This window comes from Diplotaxodon limnothrissa, linkage group LG22 (genome assembly GCF_057381915.1).
Source record: "Diplotaxodon limnothrissa isolate DT_005_m linkage group LG22, D_limnothrissa_male_GT1.1, whole genome shotgun sequence".
NCBI classification, from domain to species: domain Eukaryota; kingdom Metazoa; phylum Chordata; class Actinopteri; order Cichliformes; family Cichlidae; genus Diplotaxodon; species Diplotaxodon limnothrissa.
The window spans coordinates 27,445,527-27,469,148 of NC_140616.1; the positions used below are offsets into that span (position 1 = coordinate 27,445,527).

Here is a 23,622-nt window from a genome sequence, read left to right on the forward strand (position 1 = left end):
TAAGAGTTTGATCCAACTTCGAGAGGAGTCCTCCAGGAATAACATGGTAAAAAAAATAAACATGTAAAAACCCTTGCAAACAGATTAACAAAGGAAACATACAGTACTGTGAAAAATATTCGCCCTTTCCTAATTTCTCACTTATTTCACAATCTAAAGAAACTTAACAGATGAGAGACAACGTTACTGTCATCCATCTATCTGGATTCAAAACAAAAGAAAACTACTTCCAAGGCTTCGGGACTTCAGCAAACAACACTGAGAACCATTATCCAAAACTGGAGAAAACTTAGCAGTGTTACCCCTCCTAAGGATGGCCAGCCTAGCAAAAACTACTCTAAGAGTGCATCAAGCACTCACCTAGGAGGTCACAAAAGAACCCAGAACAACATCTAAAAAACTACAAGCCTAGCTTTCTATTGGTTAAGGAGAGTGTTCATGACTCGACAATAAGGAAGAGACTGGGCAAAAAATGGCATCTACAATTTAGTTCCAAGACTAAAACTATTGATTAAGAAAAAGAATACAAACACATTTGCCAAAAAACCTTTTTGATGATCCCCAGGAATTCGGACAAAATATTCTCTGCATTGACACGACATTTCACAAACGAACATCACACCAACAGTCAAAGTCAAAGTAAACTTTATTGTCATCTCTGCTATATACAGTACAGTATATAGAGAGATGAGACAAATATGGTGGTGGTAGTGTGATGGTCAGGAGTTGCTTTGTTGCTTCAGGACCCGGACAACTTGCTATAACTGATGGAACCATGAGTTTTGCTCTCTTCCTAAAGAAGAATGTCTGGCCATGAGTTTCATGAGTTTTACACTTCAGATGACAATGATCTGAAACACACTTACAAGTCTACCTCTGATTTGGCCGTTCAACCACCTTTATTTTAGAGCCATTAAAAGTCCAGGCTCAAAAACTCAAGAAATATCCAATGTAGCTAAAATTCTGCAACGAAGTAAGTTGCAAGTTATCACAAATGTTTGACTACAGTTTTTTCTGCCCACAGTGGCACGATCAGTTATTAGTTTTAGAGGCCAATTACTTTTTACATAGGGCCAGGTAGGTTTGGAATCTAATGAAAACATATAAAAACTGCATTTTGTATTTATTCAAGTTATCCTTGTTAAAAAAAAAAATAATATTTTTTTTAAATCAGAAACAGAGCACATGCTTTTTTTCCCCACAGCAAACTAAGGTGCACATGGATCAGAAAGAATTAGAAAACATTTTAAACCTTTGGACTCAGATTAGGAATCTGTGAGTTCTATTTCATGACCTTTGCCCTATATATTAACGATTCATCCGAATAACTAGCATACTCATGATACATGATAGGTTTTTGTTTATCATTTATAATCCCACTGGTGATATTAAGAGTCCAAAAAGCTATTTGCTAACTATTTTCTAAACAAGAGTCCAAAACCAATGTTGATACACAATAAATCTGAGAAATCTTGACAATAAAGAACATTTTGCATTAATAAATTGATTTTTATCCAAATTTTGGCATGATAATTATTATAGTATGTATACAGTCTTAAATTAGTAATATCCATTGCTACACAGCACATGCATGATGCAAGAAGGACAGTGCATACTGCTGTCATATCAATATATTGGCATAAGACCTGTTGCTTTGCAAAGTGCAACCAAGGCCATCATCCACCCTGAGGCATCCTCTGAAGAGAGTGTTGTGTCAGCAGCGATGTGGCACAGGCGGATGCAGCTACATGTGCTGCCCGGGCAATTGGGGCATTGGTCCACACAAACACACATGCGCACACAGAGCTGTCACCCTATGTCAGCAGAGGCATCTCACTTTTGTGTTGGGTTTGTTTGTGACTAAAGCTGCACTGACCTCCTAATTCTAACCTAACAGTGATAGAGGAGGATGTTAGAGCCAATTCTATACTGAAGTTTAAACTTATCAGCAAAGAGCATTTTCCCAGCATTTCCTTTAGCTTCTCCTGAAAAAAACAACAGCAACTATATCTCAGTGACCAGACATGAAATAGGGCTAAAATATAACCTGTTTACCTACATCAGGAATCCACAACATTGAAAAGTGCAAGGACGGATGTCATTGGCTGTATATGTGTTCTATAGTTTAAATAGAGGAACAATGGTCAGCATTTTCAAACCGTCTCTCCAGAAAAAAGCCCCCACAGCTAGAGCAGGGCGATATGACCAAAAATATTTATCACGATATACATTTGAAAATTTGCGATAACGATATAACTGACGATATAATTGACACTAGACAAAATACTTTACAACTCCACAACTTTATTAGTGCAAAAAGAAAAACCCCATCAATGTATTTACACTTAAACAAGCAGCTGTTTTTATGTGCATTAAAGTTATATAAAAATTTAACAGTGCAAATACAAATTCCTTGCTGACCAAAAGGCATTTCAAGTGGAAATTGGCCGACATATCCTCAGCATAACCACGTATAATATCCACAAAACTTAAAAAGAGGTTATACACACACAATACGGTAATATTATGTTGAAGCACAGTACGTATCACTCCGCGAGGCTCCTGCCTACGATAGCCGTAATGCTCCGACAATCCATCAAGCGGTGCGGGTTCGTAGCTTAGTCGTACTAAAACAGTTGACAGATTTTCGAGTGCCGTGTACGACATAAAATTGTTTCGAGGTCAGTAAACACAACCAGAATTCATACATAAGGCACACAGGATTATAAGGGGCACTGTCGATTTTCAGAAAAATCAAAGGATTGAAAAACAAAGGCACTGCGCATGGGCGTTTTACCCATATTTTATCGCGATATTTCATTTTCTTATCGTTGCCCAACATTATACCGGTGTTACCGTGAATGGTATGATATGGCCCAGCCCTACTCACAGCAAAAGAGAAAAATAACATCCATGGCACAGCTGCACATCTCCAGTTTTCAAAGTGCCAGAAATGAACAGATTAGAGCCTAATCTGACACCAGAAGGATGTGAGTGTGTGGATTTTTCTCTTTTTGAAAACAGCTATTAGCTACAAATAACAATATGAGGGAGGTGAGGGTGAACCACAATACCAAACAGTGTACTATAAAGCCCCACAAAGGCAAGGAGAGCAGCAGATTAAGAGAATAAAGTATTTTCATCATTAGTAAGGATACACTGATCAACAGTTCTGACTACAACAAAAAAGGGCAATCTAAGCAGCTGAATTTATTCAGTTCAATTCTGTGTCTGCAGCAGAGCAACATTTGTTGCTAACCCCTTGGCACCCCCCATTTGCAAGGGATAAATGTGTATTCCTAGAATGGTTGGCATGTGGTTGCTGGAACTTGGTCACATGATCGCAAAGAGTACTGCACCAAAAACCTCCTTATAATCATCTTGGTTGCTAGGAGATGGCAAATAACCTCCAAGTGGTCATGAAAGCTGAAAATCTGCAATGAAACCCAGGAACAATGTTTTGTGCTGCACCACAAACCTCTTTGTGATCTATTTTGCCTAGCACCTGAGCAAATTTCCTAGTTACCAAAGCAATCCCAAGCAGGACTTCCATACAGTACTATATAGCTTTGTAACCACTTTCACATAGTGACAACAAGCAACCTCCAGCAGTTGGCAGTTGCCAACTACCAATAACAATGGAAGTATTCAATAAAGACTCTCACATTGAAATAGTAGTAGTCTAAAAACCTTTTGAGTTCTTGAAGGTTCAATGAATATTTGTTCAAGAACATTAGTTGTATAATGGATGTCAAAGCTCTTCTCTTTCCCTTTGAGAATCGGGACAGATCACAAATCTACAGTGGGTTTAACTGTTAAAAATCAGAATGTTTTAATTGAACATTTAAGATTTTCTAATATTTCCACCTTGCTGCCATACGTAGATGCAAATGTGCCAAGTTGCCAGGTACAGCCACAGCGAGGCCTCCTCAACCAAACACTTCTCAATGGTGCCCACCGAAACACTGAAACTGAAACATCTGAACCTTTCACTCTTTGACAGCCTCTTCATTTACCAATCAGCAGAATGAATTCGTCACATGGTTGATGTCTGACAAACTGTTTTGAGATGCTGTGCCCGTTTCTGGGGCAGTAAGCATCTCACGCTATAATTACAGAGAAAAACGAAGCAGCGGATTCTATTGTATGGTCTGATACACTGATAGGGTCATTGACCTGTGGATTTGATGGATGCCTTGGGAATTACAAAAAAGCCTTTGTCTCCATAGCAAACCATCCATCCCATCATCGACTGTTCCCTTCCCATCTAATCAGTATGGATAAGCTGGCAGCAGGAGAGATGACACTGATGAACCCCCGTCCTTTCCCATAGAGTCAGGCAGTGGCATGCTATGAAGTTTTGTTGCCACCCCACTGGCAGGGCTGCTGTGAAAACAGGCATGAAGAGGTTGAGGTCAGAACAGTCTAACACAACCCTCTGTTCCTATTATCATCTGCTGTCCTCTGCATCTCAGCAAAACATCCCTGCCATTTCATATGCCCTCCACAGCCAGGTGGGAAAAGAACTGACTGACATGTTTTAATGGCAGAAAGATAAAAGTAGCAGCAGCTAAATGGCAGCAAGCCATAGGTCACAGTAAAGGGCAACAGGCTTTACAGAAGTAGCGGCTTGGACTACACTCTTATAGGTCACTGGTCAATACATAGGAATAATGAATGACTTGCATTTTGCACAGAAAATTACTGCTTCCAACCTCAAATAGGCAAACCCCATAATCAATGGGAATTGCATTCAGCACCTGGTGGTAAAACTGTTAGCGACAGGCGACAGTTAGCTGTTGCCGTCTCTCTCTTGCAGCAGAGAGTCGAAATTCCAACTTTAAAAGTGGGCCCATCTTCATCAAAACTTCATCCATCTTCGAGCACAAATTTAAGGCAGACAGCAGATGTGTTCACACATCGCAGCTTCAAAACAACACGTGGTCCTTTACTTTCAGTCTTGAGCTATGAAAGAAGGGCCAGAGCATAAGTCTCACTGAAACATTCTGAGCATTCCCCTTTACGAATTTCTGATAGAGAGCAGAACTCGTGGTTCCATCAATTATGGCAAGTTGTCCAGGTCATGAAGCAGCAAAGTATCCCTAGATCACACTACCACCACCATGTTTAACTGTTGGTGTGATGTTATTTTTTATAACATTCTTTGTTAGTTTCATGTCAGATGTAACAGAAAGCTTCCAAAAAATGAAACAGACCTCAACAGTCCGCAGAATATTTTCCCAAAATTCTTGGGGATCATCAAGGCGGATTTATTTTGGCAAATGTAAACCCTAATAGATTTGTAATCCTTTCCAAACTGAGGGGGGTGCTATTTAATTTTTTTTTCCAAATTTAGTTTTTTCCATCTCCAAAACATAGGGTTGGGGTTATTGAATCTCAAAGGACTAAAAGAAGTTAACAAAGTGCCTCCAGCAGGATAACTATCACTTGTCATGGCTGCCCTTCTCTGAGTCAAGTTCTGCTAGAGGTTTCTTCCTGTTAAAAGGGAGTTCTTTCTTCCCGCCGTTGCCAAAAGGTTTGTCATAAAGGAATGTCTGATTGTTGGTGTTTTCTCTTTAAGGTTGTAGGTTCTTTATCTTCCCATATAAAATGCTTTAAAGCAACTATATAAATAAAAATAAACTGAAATTGAAACAAGCTGATCATTTTCAAAATTAGATTCATCAGCTTTGTGGATACGGTCATTTCTAAATGCATTGATTTTTTTGTCAAGATTTTGTCAGTTACTTATAACACTCTGAGCTGAGTTGATTTCTTTGCAAAGTGCTGCATAAATAAAGTCTGATTGATCATTAGCGTACTTAATATTCTGATGAACATGTCATTTGTGAGTGTGTATATGTGTTTTTTATCATAAAGATTTTTATAACAATTATTATTTAAATGTATCTGTGGCTGGTGTGGTTTGTGGCTCAGCTGCAGGGAAGGAGTGGAGCAGCGGGTTCAGAATGTGGTGTCAGGGAAGGTTGGTTTTCGCAGCCGGCAAGCATCATCTAATCATGCCTTCCCTATTTCAGTAGCGGCCAGGCCGCAGAGGAGGAGAGAGCTGCTGGAGCAAAGAGCCGGTGCAAAGTCGGAACAGTGAGCACTGCAAAGTGTTGAAGCGCACAGTGAAAAGCCACAGAAACACTGTGAATATAATAAAAAGCAAAACGTGACCTTCTGAGTCGCGTCGGGTCCTTTCGATTACAGTATTGTTACTTACATATTAAAATATCTGTATAACCCAATAAGAAAACAATATCTCCAAAAAGTCAAAGTGCCATGATGTCATTACTCCATTATGGTATTGGTGTGTGTGTCTATCGTTATCATTCAGTTTTAATAATGCATCGGATTAGTTTAGTGGCTCCGTTGTTAGCTTTCTCCTGCTGTTTGCCATTTACAACCTCTGAGTTTCATCTTCTTTACTGCAAGATGATAAATGCCACCACTATAAGTTATTAAATAGTGACTCTAGTGCAGGGGTGGGCAACTCCAGGCCTCGAGGGCCGGTGTCCCTGCAGGTTTTAGATGTGTCCTTGAACCAACACAGCTGATTTAAATGGCTAAATTAGGTCCTCAACATGTCCTGAAGTTCTCCAGAGGCCTGGTAACGAACTAATCATGTGATTCAGGTGTGTTGACCCAAGGTGAGATCTAAAACCTGCAGGACACCGGCCCTCGGGGCCTGGAATTGCCCACCCCTGCTCTAGTGGGTTAAATTGGTGGATGAACCTTTTAGAATAACAGCAATTTTTAATCTAACTTTTAATATCATAAAAGTATTGCAATAGTTTAGCAGTATGGCTAAGTATGACATTTTCTCCCACCTCTAAAACAATCTGTGGTATTAGCAGCAGGACTACCTCGTTAGACTACCTAATTACATTAAAAAAAAACTAAACACTAGAACTACCGACAATGGTGCATTTTAGCTGGATAAATGGCTTATAGCTAACCTCCATACTGTAAATTTGTTAATGCGTAATCTGTAATAAATTAGTCATTAAAGTTGCTGTTGAGAATCAATCTAAAGTGTGTTTTTAGTGCTCAAGTAGAAAATCGCTATATAAAAACCAGTCCACTTATCATATATTGTAAACTAATCCCTCTAATCTTTTTGCCAACAAAATGTTCAAGTTTTGAGAATTATTACAGAATTTTGCTCAACACAACACATCAGCTTTTAATATCTTTGGTCTAAAGATCATCAGTGTTGCTTAAACTTCGATACACGCTAGTTCTTACTCAGTCTTGGCTTTTAATGAGAGGAACTGTTAGATAAGAGCTGAAGATAAGCTGCTCAGCAATGTGGAGGCCACTGAAGATTAAACAGTTTTATAGGTAGAGCAGTCACCTGATTACTGATAACATTGGCATGCTTGGTTCTTGTAAAAGATAAAATTATGCTGACTGGAACTGTTTTCAGGAGGTTACTGATAAAGGACTGAGCAACGAACCACATCTGGCACTTCTGGGACTGCGAAATCACAACGGGTGGGAGGAGAGCATGGTGTGATGCCATCATCTGTCGGCCATCATCAATGTTAAAACAAAGTGACGTGAAGACTGATTCTCAAGAAAGACCAGGATGCAGTACAATCCTTCCACTCCTGCATCGTATAATGCTTACACAAGTACATTTGAAAAGCTTCGAAACTTTTATGTTTTTGTATTTTACCAACATCAGAGCTGGTATGATCACTATTTAAGAAAGATTTGTTTTAATGTAACAAAATGGTCAATTCATTTAAAGCTAAATGTAAGCCAACAACATACGTTAAAAGTGACACCTCTTATGTAAGCAGCTTTACAAAGCTTTTGAGCCTATTTTAGCTACTTGTTTTGGTTTCGCTGTTCATTTGTTTTGGTTTATTCGCACTGCTCTCATTGAGACTGTTTAGCAAAAAGTGGAGCCTGACTGATTTATTGGCAGTCCGATATTATTGGGTGATCTTAGCTATTTGGTGATCTATTGGCACCAGCATTCAACAAATTACCAGAGGGTATTCTGCAACTTCCTAGGTGGCAACACGTTTGGAATATCACAAGCACAATAACTATCTGCTCTGACCAGAGTTGGCAGAGCATGAACAAGAATAAAAGTTTCTTGTTTAGGCCAAGTTACTAGTAGCTCATAACCTAAGATAGATGCTGTTCATTACCCAGGCTTCTGTCATAAAATGGAACTCATTTGCCATTTTGGTTAAAGCCCAATGTATATAAGATTATATGTATATAGGTCCTATATACATATAATCCTATATACATATAATCCTATATTATAGGATTATATGTATATAGGATTATATGTATATAGGATTTTTAAGATCAATGTCAGTAACAATATTTGGTGATTTTAAAAATCCAAAATATTCTAATATATCAGCCAGGTTTTGTTTTTTTTGCTCTTTTAGACACACGAAACATAAACAGATTTCCCTAACTTTTGTTATGTGTACTATACTCTTTGACGCTCTCCATTTAGCTGGTTGTTGCGTTTATGTATGGGGTTGCAAACGTATGTTTTCCTAATACTGCTGAGTGCCCTCTGGTGGAAAACTGTACAACGTAAAATAATGTACAATGTTAAATTTTCCCTTATTAGCAAATAGATCAGCAAATAGTTAACATCGGTCAATAATACTGGCCTACCAATAAAAATCAGATCGGCTCTATTTTTTGTTTTAAACCGAGAATTACGCAACTGTTACCCACTTCCAAATTCCTGGTATCATACTGGGAGTTGAATGAAACCTAAACAGCCCCACTAAGTAATGACAATATTCTTCAAATAGCTAGAAACACAACTTTAGATAAATGCTAATCTTGCTGAGGCAGTTGTTTGCCAACACTGCTGTGACTATACAGTATAAAAGGTTACAATAGGTCTTTTTTTTTTAACATCAAAAGGATTCCTTTTGTAGAAGAACGAATAAGTTACAATAAACACGACCAAAACTCAAAAATAAATGAATAAAAATTAATAACAACACGGGCAGGGTTTGGTAATCTTTACAAAAGCGCTATTTTACAACAATTTCCTACATAAAAACAAAAAGGTACGGAGCCTTGAGACATAATGGAGCGTTATAATACCTGCTTATTAAGCCATGTCTATTGTCTCAAAAACATTTTTAACTGTTGTCACAAATTTTCCGATGTTTGAATAAATAAAGTACATGCTGTCTAATTCAATTCAGTTTTATTTATACAGTGTCAAAATGACAACAACAGTTGCCTCAAGGAGCTTTATACTCTAAGGTCTAATCTTATCTTAATGAAGTCGCCACCGCCTATTAAGTATAAATTAACCTATCGATATATATTAATATTCTACCACATGTGACTATTCTGCAGTTGGCTGGTTAGGAGGATTATTTAACTATAATCACTGCAATATTTGATTATTTTAAATACTAGAAAAACAGAACAACAGTGAAAAAGAAAAAATGTGTAGGCCCACATTGAAATAGAGTAACTAGAAAGCTCTGCGGGCCACTTTGAGCCTTACCTATCCAAGAACAAATAAAATTAAAAGTATTCCATTTCATAACAAATAGCAGCCCAACAGCTTTGAATATAGTCAATTTTAATTTAATGAAGACAAACTATATATGTGTCTACATCCACTGCTATTGAGGTTCAGCAAAATCAAGAGTTTAATTTTCACATTCCTTTAGTGGTTTTGTGAAAAACAAAGGGAGCCACTGGTTTGAGACCGCATTGCCCACACAGCGTGATTGACAGGTATCACTGCATCACAGAGGCCAAAAAAAAAGCCCCACTGGTGCCAGCTACTGATCAGAACTGAGGCTGATTCTCAAACATGACCTCATGGTGATGTAATTAACACAGGGTGAAATCATAAATTGAAACCAAGTGCCTCGGAGCTAAAATGACTATGAAAAATAGGAAGGCTCTGCTAACACCCAGGCCGACCCCGGACTGCAATTTCTTTACCTGACATTGTACAACTATGATTCACTACAGAGCTCGTGCAAGACGATGCAACACAGAGAGGCAGGCAGACAGGGTTTTAAATCCTGAGCTGTTTTTGGGAACATGTTTAGCTTCACCAAAGCATAAAGACTGAGGCTTGTTCAAGGCCCTTTGCTCACTAGGGGGTCTGAAACTCATGGATAAGGACAAACATAGCAAGGCTATTAAGAGTTTAGTAGATTAAAGGGTTTAACAGTGTCACCTGTTAATATATAACAGGCAGGTATGAAGCATTATAAAAGATTAATTTTAGTGAAGGTTTAGAGTTTCCAGCCTCTTGTAGTGATGTTTGTGGTAGATTATGTATCTGTATCCTTATGAAAAAAAGGTCTCCTTTAAAATAAAACCAAAAGCCTGTTCTCCTGCGAACATCCATCATTGTTTTCAATCATTTTAAACGCAGCCTGAGAATTATCTCAACACTTCATGCCTGAAGGTCACAGTTTACCCACCTTTTAATAAACCAAAGCAGATAATCCAGCTACCATCAACCTCGCTGCTGGGAGCCTGTGGCATTTTTATGTGAACAGCTGATGCGCTCAGTGCTACCAGCTCATACGGAGTTGACAGGTAGGCTGCTGGAGTTGACACCTGTCAACGTTTACAATAAGGTGCTGTTCGGTTTGAACGAGCCTTCAGCTGGTGCCAGATGTGAGTGCTGCTGGCAGATAAGTCGATGCTCCTGTTGCTTTCTCTCTCTCTTTTTTAATCACTTTCGGCGCACATAATGGCTCCAGCATGCCACAATAATTCCACCCTGCCTTTAATCTATGGAACCAGCAGCTCTCCTGCAGTCTGCCTCGGAGGCACATGAGCAGGCAACAGTCTGCTGTCCTACCTGTAGAGCAGAACAAGTGTAGGTATATGTGCGCAACGACGAACACTCACCAACTGATTTCAGTGCGCTTCAGGCGAGGGGGGGCATAAGGGACCGCCAAGGAGTAAGAAGTTGGAATTAGCCGCCAGCCACCATCTTCCGCAGGGACGAAGAAGAGAATGTGCGCAGTGTCAAGGAGTCCGTCCGATACGACACACCACACCGCCTCATTCCAGATGACAGCGCCGGACCCGCGGCACGGTGGACTAAATGATGAGCGGTGACAGCACACGGACAGAGGAACGCTTCACTGCGCGCTCAGCAGCGGCAACAAGGAGGCGGGTCAAGACGCACGTGCTTAGGCCGGGAGATACAGGAAGAGAGGGTAACTCGGCCTTCAAAATAAGAGCAACAGCAAGCGTTAGAAAAAGTAGGCAAGATGACAGAAACAGAAAGATTCATTGAATATATGGATTAAAAAAAATAAAGCAGTACTTAGTTGTAATGTCAAGTAATTTTACAATGACAGCAAATCCGCTTTGTATTTAGTGGACGACAGTGACAGCCATAAAAAGTTAAAAACAAGCAGGAGGGATTTGGAAAGCTTGAAGAGTTTGACTAAATAAAATAGAAAATGTGAAAACAACCAATTAAAAATATGCAAATAGCATATAGATGATTTATTATTATTATTATTATTGATAACAACAACAACAACAACAACAACAACAACAACAATAATAACATAAGTTAAAGGGCAGACTTGTGCAGCTGAGTGTAAGGAGGTGCAAAGTGCAAACCAAAACACAAGTGTACAAGAATGGCAACCTTACATAATAACCTTTGTAAGCCTTTGGCTACTGTATCATTTTCTACTTACCAAATAGATATTGACCCTCTTCTCTTCCTTAATTTTTGAAAACCCTTCATGACAAAATTATCGCAGATGTTTAACAATCATGAAATCAACACAAACCAATTATCGTGATCAAAACAGATTCCACCTCTTAATATTATTGATTTTGCCTTCTGTAATCTGTTTTCTACAGTCATTGATCTGAATAGCTTTATTTTATTTTGAAGGTAATTTGCTACAATTTCCGTTGTTACTTTTCTTTTCTGGGCTTAGTCTTGTGGCTCAAAGGTTTGTACCATTGTTTTATGAGTGAGGGGTGCGCCTTTTTTATACGTTCAGATGATCAGAAGCAGTATCACTTGTTTACATGCCCTTTGACTAAATCAGATAAGTCCACCATATGTCTTTAGTCCTAAATACCACAAATATTTCAATCCTTCCTACTGCAGAGATTGCAGTGAGAGTGCAATATGCATGCCAAGGCTGTTTAAGGCTTCCACCTTAAAACATTAAGAGAAGAAGAGCGATGCTGTAATGGCAAAGCGCTTTCTGAGGTTGTTTTAGTCAACAGGCAATTTTACACTCTAAATACGTTGTTCAGTGGACCTCTTATTATCAAATGGCATCTAGAACAAGTCTAATGACAGGACACGGAATGTTTGGAAAAACATCGGATTGATTATAGTCATGATTTTATGTATCAAAGGGTTTGATTTGAACATCTTTTTATCTGGTAGAGAAAGCAAGTGTGAAGAGGCGGAAAATAGATCCTTGCACCGTAACAAATTACTCACAGCTGAACACCTTCACCGCGTCCCTGAAGGTCAGGCACACAAACAGATGGAGGTTTGCACCCTACTGCTTTAAACTCACCTTCAGTTTTTTTTTAAATTTACTTTTACTTTTACTTTTTCTTTTCTTTTTTTATTTGTGCTGTAAGCTGTAATAAATCAAATAAACATGTATTTAACATTTCTTTACCACTATGACATTAAATGTTAAGGCATTTAAAGGAACACTATAAAATGATCACTAGAATTAAAATGTCAATAAAATGGATGACGACACAACACCCTATGGTTTTAGAGAACACTCATTAAAACAGATACGCTATACAACATAATAGGAAACATGTTTTTCATATAATAAAATCATTGTTAATAATAATAATACTATTTAATATTGTCTTTCTGCTTTTTTAATGACTATTCTTTTTACTTGACCATAGTTCACTGAGAAATTTAGTAGGGAATTCTAAGAAAACGTGATATACGTTTGGGTTTAGGTGTTTGAAGGCCTGTAAAAGAAGGGCATTTTCGCTATTGCGCATTAGCACATAATTGGCCACATTTCTGGAGGGACAACTCACGGATCCAATCACAATAGGTTTTGGATGGCCAAAAGCCAAATATCTGGTTATTAACAGTAACGCCCCAGAGAAAACTGTCATGCGCGCAGTTTTACCCAATTTAGCCAAACAGTGCCGGAAGTACAGTCGATTAGGCGTCAAAGTAAAACAGAGCAGCCACAGTTTTAACAGCAACAGAACGTTCCGCGGATTATTTGTATTTCATATGAGGGTGTAAACTAATGCAAAAATGTATGATTAACTGAAATATTTGTGTTTTCAGTTATGGATCATCCCTGAATTGTGTACGTGCAGACAAAGAATTTTTTTAATTTGAAAATCTCGTGCGGACGTCTGTCACTGTGTTCCGTATAATTAACCTGACTCCATTGTTTTGCGTCAGTTTCTTCCTGAACTTTTCGAGCTTTGAGGACTTTTACGGAATTAAAACATCATGGGTGCTTGTTTGGCTCTGGGTTCACTCGGAAGTTGTGTAAGTATACATTTGCCAGTTGTCGTGTTGGCAAATGAAATACGTAGTAGTTTTTAAACGTCTTTATTTCTTTGTTTTTATCTAATTCTTTTGCCTTGCTTTACTAGGCAGGCCGACATTAGGCAAGGGAAATGACACAACTTCAAGTGAAACCGCTAAAATTAGATTCGTTTCCTTTAGCCTACTGACAAACTCAACACTACACATGTCCTGTGACATTTACTTTGATCTTATACTTTCTTTAATGTTCTAAAGAAATCTGTGCTGGATAGTTGGATTCGAGGGACGTCGGAATTATCAACTTTCTGAAGCGTTTTAGCAGATAACGTGAGTAACTTGGTTTAGTGTTTTAGAGTGACGATGAATGGTGAGTTTAGACACGTGGAGAGAGGTTTGCGGCTACGACCCACATCATTTCAGTCAGTACATCAGTAGACGACGCAGCTAGCTGTCCAAGGTGGAGTTTCCGGAGTTTCCCCAGATATAAAGTCACGTGCCACATTAAAAAAACAGCATCACTGTTTGTGCTGTTCATGTGCAAATGATGATCTAGTTTTTGAGACTTCTGACACAACATATTGTGATGAAAACCAACGTTTTTAATGACTTGTTCAAACTGAAATCAAACGTAAGTGAAGACGTCATTCAGTGGGAACTGATTAGATTACCTCTCGGCAATTTGAAGATTGTGATCCGTGTTTCAAAGCATATACAAAACCTCCAAGACAACGTCATTTTGAGTTTTTCAAGCACTACTTTAACATTTTATTTGTTTATTTTAACTGCCATATTCAAATATCGGATCCAGGGTCGGTAGCTAACATTAAATCCTGTCACATGTTAGAACATTTAAAGTATGAGAGATGGTTCTGCAAGGAAAATGTAGCGAACGAATGTCCTAAAACAAAATCCAAGGTCGCAGCTTTTGAACTTTTGACTTTTTAACACACTCAGATGTCGTCACTTCCTCATCGCGGTGTCATCTAAAGTAACAGTGGTGTGTTTTGGGCGCAGGAATACGTTGTGATGGTGAGCCATAGATCACGTCAACCAAAACCGAAACTTTTTTTTCTCATTCTGATGACCACATTTGCCAAGAAGAGGAAATCATTCATGCTGTTAAGGACAGAGTCTGAGATTTATTGCAGTTTCTAAGAGCTGGAAATGTGGAAATGACTACAGTTTGAAAAATAGTGCAGTATTCTGATTTCAAGAAGCCAGACATTGCTTTTTCACTCTCTTTGTTAGTCCAATCGTTGTACCTGTTTATTTAATGGGGAGTGTTTTTTTTGTTTTGCTTATCTTTTTGTTTGTTGACACAGTAACGCTGACCTAAAAATTATTCAAGCATAAAAAGGCACCTTAGTCAGAGAGTTGAACCATTTTTGTGTCTACACATAACAGATACATTAGCAAAGAAAACAACTGCCGATTCCTGGTGTTCCTGGATAAAAACAGAACACACTACCAGTCATGGATTGGCCTCCGCAGAGCTCAGACCTCAACATTAGTGAAGCAGCAGCAGTGGAATCATCCTGACAGGAAACAAAGTAAAAGGCTGGTAACATCCAAAGAAGAGCTTTCAATGACCTTCAGCAAGCCTGGAGAACTATTCCTGCAGATGAAGGAAATGACAAGAAAGCCTGCCTAAGAGTGATGAGGCTGTGTTAAAGAATGAAGGTGGTCATACCAAATACTGCCGTTCAAGCGGTTTTTCTCTAAATGTGGCACTAAATCCACCTTCTGGAAGAGATTCTAGGTGTGCTGAAGTTTGCCATTCACCTTTTCTCATGTTGTACAGTAAAACCAAAATATTTAATTAGCTGACATGCATGGCAATCACAGCCGGTTTCTTCTGGCAGTCTTGGAGAAACCTCACGATTGGTCAGCTGTTCAGTTCATGCTGTTTGTTGCCAGCACTCTGTGGCACAGGCCCGGCTCAGCCGTAGAAACCGAATGCTTTTCAGCGCAGCTGCAGTGTTTACACCCTGGGCTCGTGTCCTCTGGAGCATGCTTATATTTAGTGAAGGATGGCTGCTCTCAGCTACAGTCTCCGCCTCGGTGCTTCATGCACCTCTCAGCAGCAAGCGCGTGAATCATGCAGAAGTCCTGCGTGATCCGGTTTGCAGCGCCGGATCAGAAACAGACAGGAGGAGAGATTTGTTATGGTGGCATCTCTAATCACAGACTTGATTAGTACCACAGGAAGGAAAAAATGGCTTGTCATTGCTCTCCTGAAAACATGCAGAAGAAAGAGAAAGATGGTTGCCCCTGACAGCAGCAGCAGTATCTTTTTTTGTTGTTTTTGTTTCCCCCCCCCTCCTAACCACAGTGTTTGCAAGCCATGCATGCATTATCCTGATTATCCTACACCCCCCGAGTCCAATCCCTGAGTTGCATAAAATATGAAGCTGTCCTGATATTTCTCTCTTTCGTCCTTCTCCAGGCATCCTGTTTGTGCGGCTCGGCCTCCTGCCTGCTGTCATCATGTTGCCCTTCCACATACAACTCCACCATCAGCCGGCTGGCCTTCTCCTTCCTGCTGCTGCTGGGCACGCTGGTGTCCATCATCATGATTCTGCCAGGCATGGAGGAAAATCTTAAAAAGGTTGAATGAGATTTAATGGCTATGAAAACAGTTTATTAACCGCTGTAATCCATCAACACAGATATTTCAAAGTGACCTAACTGGATGTTTGAATTGGGTTATTTTATCCCAGAGCTTCCTGATAAATCTAGATGAATCAGTTGTACCCCACCGTTGCCCTTTCACCCTTTAATTTCCTATTTGCGTTCACGTCAGATTCCAGGGTTCTGCGTCGGCGGTTCGCACATAATTGGCATAGAGAACAAGGTGAACTGTGACATCATCGTGGGCTACAAGTCTGTGTACCGCATGTGCTTTGCCATGGCCTGCTTCTTCTTCCTCTTCTCCATCATCATGATCCGAGTGCGCAGCAGCAAGGATCCCCGAGCAGCCATCCAGAACGGGTTAGTGCTGCAGCTTTGTTTTCTCTGCTCCACGTTGCCACAGCATGCTGCCCTCTGGTGGCCAAACGTGGACACTGCACCTTTTAAGAATGCATTTACACAAACACTGATAAACCGGTTTGCTGTGTGTACATAGATGGAATAACATTGATTTTTTTTCCCTCAGTTTCTGGTTCTTCAAGTTTCTGGTGCTGGTTGGTATAACTGTGGGAGCGTTCTTCATTCCAGATGGAGACTTTAATACAGGTATGGTTTTAGCCACAGTGAGGACAGTTCTGATAAAATTCGAGCTTGAATCTTAATGCCCGTAGTTAAACTTTTTGAAATTCTGTGAAAATGGAAACTTAAAGTGGGGACTTATATTAGTATTCAGTTACATACCATTGTATTGTTTAGTGTATTAGTCCATAACTGATGTAGAGTATGACATTCAGTAGTATCTACATGTTTTTTTTTGATATGTCTAAAACTTGGTATGAACCCAGTAGTCTTGGCATAAATTTCCCACAATGCTATGCAGCATTGACAGATTCCTGGACAGCGACAGAGAAGAGAGCTGAGCTCTAACGTCAGTAACTCATAAAATTAAGTCTTTCAGTATAAAAGTTTTAGCTTTGTTGTGATAGATCTTTCAGAGTTGTTTATCAGTACAGGGCTTATCTCACATGAATTTGCATTACCATGGAAACGTGTCTTATCTGTTAGGCCTGATCAGATTTTAATGACGATGCTCCTGATCCAGATTCATGTTGTTGTAAACAAATGTCTGTAACACCACACAGAGAGCAAACTTGTGGAAAGTTAACCGATCTCATTCTGTCTGCTACAAGTGTGGTATTACTTCGGCATGGTGGGCTCCTTCATCTTCATCATCATCCAGCTCATCCTACTGATTGACTTTGCCCATTCCTGGAACCAGTCCTGGCTCGAGAAGGCGGAGGAAGGAAACACCAAGTGCTGGTTTGCAGGTATAATACTACCAGATCTTCAAGTGATAGTTCTGTGGAGAAGCTGGAGTTTCCCAGATAAGGGATAGTACGGGATATTATGTAAGATTAGGCTATGTATAATACTACATGTACTACTTTTTTTTTTCCTTAATCATTATACAGATAATTTATCTGCATAAAAGCCACTGAACTAACTTTGAGGTTGTGCTGTAAAAGTCTAGGATTTTGATCAAGAAGCTGATACTTCAGTGAGTCAGTGTTACTATACGACCCAGCACTTTAAAACGATTGTCTCTGATTCTGTTCTTGTGTTGTCCCCACAGCTCTCCTCTCCGTCACCTTCATCAACTACGCTTTGGCGTTTACAGCCATTGTGCTCTTCTATATCTTTTACACCCAACTTGACGACTGCACAGAGCACAAAGTCTTCATCAGCCTCAACCTCATATTCTGCATCATTGTGTCCATTGTGTCCATTCTGCCCAAAGTCCAGGTGATGTAGAAACTTGAGGAGATAGACTTCTATAATTTACAGAAAAAGCTGCTGCCACGTTAATGTGGTGGCCCTGAGAGGTCAGACGGATTGGAACTTAAGAAAAAACTTGCAAAACACGACGGCAGTGATTCTGGGGTCGCAATAACACCACGGACCAGCTGCAGAAATCACAGAAAGGATTGCACTGAGATACACTTAGAAGCAACTGAGGGTTCATCAGTGTTGTAGGGAGAAAAAGATGCAAGTTTTAAACACATGATTCATATAACACCGTAGATACATTTGCTATTAGCTGTTCACTGTTAGCTTGTCACTTCCACAGCTGTTCTGTCATGGTACTGTCTCCCCAGAAACGTTGAACACAGAAACGCTGTTGTGTTTTGTAATTATTTTTTTGTAGCTTTTGCATCATTTTTTTTTCTCTCTTTGCAGTGTGTTTTATTCAATTCCATTGTGTTTTGTGTGCTTTTGGAGCGCTTTTCTGTTTGCGGTGCATTTGACCTCTCAGGGCCACCGTATGTTAAAGCCCCGACAACTTCACTGGAGCATTGTCTGCCGCTCACTGTGCCGTAGCAAAGAAAGTGAGAAAAAAATCACTGAAAATACTTTTCTCATGAGAAAAGATCAGTAATCAGGTGACTAATTCAGGCTATTACAGCTGTCCAGTGTAATGTTAAATTAAATTTGTTTGAGTTCACTTCTAACTTCAGTTACTTGCACTTGATGTGATTTTATTTGATAATGAGGTTTGTGTTAATGATAAAAGGACTTTGTGGGCTGGTACTATGATGGTGCTTCACTCAAACTGCATTTTTACAAAAAAATATTCACTAACTGCTTTGTACACACTCACTCAGATGGATGTAGCAGGGGCAAGCTCAGTATCATGTCCAAAGACACAGACATGCAGACTGCAGGAGCAGGGCCACACCTTTGATTAACAGACGCTGCCTTCTTTTCTAACGTTTGGCTTTCTCCACGTCTCCACAGGAGGCACAGCCCACCTCAGGTCTGCTTCAGGCCTCCCTCATCTCCCTTTACACCATGTATGTCACCTGGTCAGCCATGACCAACAACCCCAGTAAGTCCAATAATTGAGCCACTGTATGGCTGCAGTGTATTCAAAGCTAAAGAAAACAAGTACACATGTTTTTAGAGCTACATGCTGTTGTGGTCTTAATGGAGACAATTCTCATCGCTAACTGTTAGTGCTCACCCGACTTCCTGCTTTCCCACCTCAGACCGGAAGTGTAACCCCAGCCTGTTGAGCTTGGTCCAATCCAGCAGCCCAACTCCAGCACCAGGACCCACCTCAGCCCCCGGCACCACCCAGTGGTGGGATGCGCAAGGCATCGTGGGATTGATCATTTTCCTGTTCTGCACTCTTTACGCCAGGTATTTTACTGCTGCTGCTGAAAGAAAAGAAGTGTTTGATGTATTATCAAGCTCTGTCTGTCAGTGGGGTCATAAAATATCAAAAATGCTTCAGATTGAAGCAAATCAACATGGTTAAACACACGATTGTGTTGATTAAGCAGCGGAAGTGTAAAAAAGGAACCCTGCTGTTCATCCAAATGACTATACTGGATTGTTGTAGTACATAAATGCTACTAGCTTTTAAAAAAAGACAATAAAACATATATGGAAGCATAGAGGATGTTTAAGTTGTGCTGCTGTTGATAGAGATTTTCAAGCGAGGTCATTGAGTCAGTGCAGGAAGAGAGATGAGCAGTAGCAGTAAAGAGGATTCAGACTCTCAGAATGTAAAACTTTAAGTAAGCCAGCAGATTTTACCTGCAATCTGGACTAAAACTGATTAGTCAAGTACTCGCAGAGTGTTCATATTTACTTATCAGACAGGTTCAGTGTTGTAAGCCCCAACCACCAAATTTCAGAAAGTATCACCTCCATGAACAGAAAACTTTTACGGGGTTAAAAGTTCATGTGACAACTGAGAGAGAGACAACTGCAGGATACATTTCTTCTTCGGTAGATACAAAAAGACCCATCAAACATGCTGGTGAATAATGGAGTGGCCAAAAATATAATTATTTGTTTGCATGTGGCATTGAATTGTTGCTGTAAAAAACTACTTTGTAATAAACACGCCACAAACTCCACACAGAGAAACGTAGAAAAAAAATGCATAAGAAATCTAAATATTCACTTAGTTCAAAATGGAAACCAGTTCAAAACCAGTTTGTCTGCATCCACAATAAGAAGCTGCTGAAATTTGCTGCTGTCTGTGAAAAGTGAGTTTTTCATGCTGTTCCCCATCACAGCATCCGCTCATCCAACAATGCTCAAGTGAACAGACTGATGCAGACTGAGGAAGGTCAGGGTCTGACCGCCAGCGAAGAGGCCCCCGCGGGGGAGGACGGAGTCCGACGGGCTGTGGACAATGAGGAAGATGGAGTGACCTACAGCTACTCCTTCTTCCACTTCAGTCTCTTTCTGGCCTCGCTCTACATCATGATGACGCTCACAAACTGGTACAAGTAAGTATGTCCTGTTTGCTGCCACTACACCTTAAAGAGGTTCGCTTCTCTCCCAGTGCTGACTGTCTCTTGTGATTCTCTAGGCCTCACACTGACTACCACGCCATGCAGTCCAGCATGCCAGCCGTCTGGGTGAAGATCAGCTCCAGCTGGATCGGCTTGGGCCTCTATCTCTGGACTCTGGTGGCTCCGCTGGTGCTCCCTGACAGGGATTTCAGTTAAAAGCCGCCATCTGCACTTTTGCCATTTGTACCTTAAGTAAAGAAAGCTTTTGCTTAAACTTGTTCTGCTTGGATGTTGTACAGAAACAGAGCTTAAGAGCTTTAATCACATTCCAGTTTGTCACCTCAGGTAATTTTTCCTCATTCTCCACTGTTGCAAATATAATTGAAAGCACTATATGCCTTTTATAGGTCATTACCAAATGAATGCTGACTTCTATGGGGAATGGTGTTTCACTACATTTACATCATACTTTTTTTTAATCATTGACTCTGTTTCAGTTTGATGGGAACATGTTTAGGTTTCTAAGATGTATTTGAGCTACCCTTTGTTTTTGTTTTTCACACTTTTGTCCACTTCACATATTGTGCCCTTTAAATGTTTTGCACACATTTGATATCTGTAAAAAATTTTGACATGTAGCTTTCACTCAATATAAGTAATAAAGCTGACATTCTTTTAAACCTGTATGCAGTAATATTACTGTCCTGCAGATGGTACTGTTCTCCCTTTAACTCCAGCATGATTAGCAACATTGTTTGATTTTAATTATTGCAAAGTCTATAAAGATGTGTTGTACTTTTATATATAGACTTTTTCAAATTTATTTATTAGGCTTCAAACACTTTATGCTGCCTGCTGAACTCTTGACTGGCAGACATTTCCAAATGCTTCACTGTTCGCCCTCCATTGATCACATGGTGCTGTGACGATGTTATTCACTGTGTTCCTTCTATGCGGAATTCTCTTGTCCAGCACAAACACAACCATTTGGCAAGTAGTGGTGGGGGAATGTGCTTTTTCCCATCACAAGATCAGCCTGAACAAGCTGCTTACACACAACTGTTTATTCAAGCTATCTTTTGGGGATGAGCAGCAAGTGACTGGCCTATAAAGTCTTGCCTGGAGACTGAACAGCATATTTTCTCTTCAATGTTCTCATGACATTTTTGAATATTTTTCCAACCACACAAAAATAAGATTTTCTTGCACTCTGGGTTACTCACAACCTCCCCCCCCCCCCCCCCCCCCCCCTCCGCTACATACACTCCCTGTCCTACCTCTCTCCTGACCTCTTCCCCACATACTGACAAGGTTTGGAACCAAAAATTTCAAATATGGATTCATCACGCCATAAGATCTGTTGCCACTGATTATCAATCCAGTTCTTATGAAAACTAATTTGTGCAAACTGCACCATTCTATAGCAGGTTAAGTTTTTAATAGTTACATAATACCAAAACACATATGTAAACAACATTTATTTAGGGCAAAACAAATTGATAATTTAAACTCTTAGCATAATTTGTTAAAAAAACAAACCAAAAAAAAAAAAATCACAACATGACACAATAACATTAAGCCAGTGTTCCCATAAGGCTGACAGGTAACAGCTTTGTGGACATAGGTCACTAAACAGGTTAATTTGCTGCAATGACTGGTTATGGGAGTAATCTGGCGCTAGTACAGTTGCACACATTAAAAACCACAAAATGCGGAATTTCTGGTCAAAGTTGTGGTTTTGTGAATTGACCCATATTGATGTGGGTGACTGCCCGTGCATCCACAGCTCAGCTATGAGCAGCAGGCCAACCTAATGCTGTTATATAATGCAGAATGAGGCGCTGATCAGTTGCATAAGCCAGTTATAGGATCATGCTGTCATTGGGGACTCGCTGCTCTCCTCTCCCGGTAGTCCTTTGGTATTCTCAGCATTTCCCTAGGAGACCCTTCTCATCATCGTCATCACCATTGTCAACAGTGACTGCACCTCTAGTCTTTGGAGGGTTTGAAGAACCTGGCAACCCATGTGGAAATAAACAAAAAGTACCGCCCTGGAGCCCTGCGACATATTTTAATAGGCAGCCCCAGTAGTCTTCATTACACTCATGTAGGACTTTCATCACAGATCCAAGCATATGAGGACTAAACATCAAGATAAAGGAAGGCAAAATCCTGGAGTAAAAATATATTTAAAAGTTTCACATATTAAATGAGTAAAAACATATTTAAAAGTTTCACATATTAAATTTCAGTATTCAAATCATCCATCGCTTCCGCTTATCCTTTTCAGGGTCGCGGGAGCCTATCCCAGCTGTCATAGGGCGAGAGGCAGGGGTACACCCTGGACAGGTCGCCAGTCTGTCGCAGGGCCAACACGCAGGGACAGACAACCATTCGCACTCACATTCACACCTAGTGGCAATTTGGATTATCCAATTAACCTATCCCCACAAGCTGCATGTCTTTGGACGGTGGGAGGAAGCCGGAGTACCCGGAGGGAACCCACGCAAACACGGGGAGAACATGCAAACTCCACACAGAAAGACCCCGGCCTGATGGTGGAATTGAACTCAGGACCTTCTTGCTGTGCGGCAACAGTGCTAACCACCGTGCCGCGCATTCAAATCAATAAAGTCAAATATGTTTTTGCATAATTAATGACTGCATCTCTCCTGCTAATGAGACTGCATTAAGAATGAGATCATTCTGCTGTCAACCCGTTTCAGCGATTCATTCTCTAAATCTTATTTTGTCATTTCACTATTTTGTTTTATTTTGTGCTGTAAATGCAGTGCGAGCCACTCAAAACGGAAAAAGTCCACATTCTTTGATTTAAGAAAACACAATGACGAATATAATATTCATGCCACAAATACAAATATATATATATATATATATATATATATATATATATATATATATATATATATATATATATAAACTCTCACGCGTCAGGAAAGAAATTATGTAGTTTAACATGAACGTAGTTTGTTTGTCTAATGTTGTTGGGCTGTAACATTACTGTAAGGTGACGGGTCTCCTGGTAGCGCGCCTAGGTTTGTGTCTTGCGCTCCAGCGGTGGCATGACGTAGCCCTCAGTTAAGCTCGTCTTAATAATAAACACGCAAAGCGGAAATTAAGCGACTAGACCACCAGAATAAC

General features: G+C 40.0%; 1 protein-coding gene across 1 annotated transcript; it reads left to right on the forward strand.

Annotated features, from left to right (window-relative positions):
- Positions 1 to 13,434: 13,434 nt before the first annotated feature.
- On the forward strand, positions 13,435 to 21,027 carry serinc2 (serine incorporator 2). Its single transcript, XM_085345862.1, has 10 exons — positions 13,435 to 13,519; positions 15,966 to 16,127; positions 16,323 to 16,510; positions 16,677 to 16,756; positions 17,341 to 17,478; positions 17,784 to 17,953; positions 18,947 to 19,037; positions 19,198 to 19,351; positions 20,239 to 20,454; positions 20,538 to 21,027. The coding sequence occupies exons 1-10, from the start codon at positions 13,481 to 13,483 to the stop codon at positions 20,674 to 20,676; spliced, it is 1,377 nt and encodes a 458-aa protein (XP_085201988.1). The 5' UTR covers positions 13,435 to 13,480; the 3' UTR covers positions 20,677 to 21,027.
- The last annotated feature ends 2,595 nt before the right edge of the window (positions 21,028 to 23,622 follow it).

Excerpts from the sequence above, each read along its gene's own strand:
- serinc2 (XM_085345862.1), top strand. The coding sequence starts at position 13,481 with ATGGGTGCTTGTTTGGCTCTGGGTTCACTCGGAAGTTGT. Across the intron at positions 17,479-17,783 it reads CACCAAGTGCTGGTTTGCAG|CTCTCCTCTCCGTCACCTTC; the intron begins GTATAATACTAC and ends TTGTCCCCACAG. Across the intron at positions 19,038-19,197 it reads AGCCATGACCAACAACCCCA|ACCGGAAGTGTAACCCCAGC; the intron begins GTAAGTCCAATA and ends TTCCCACCTCAG.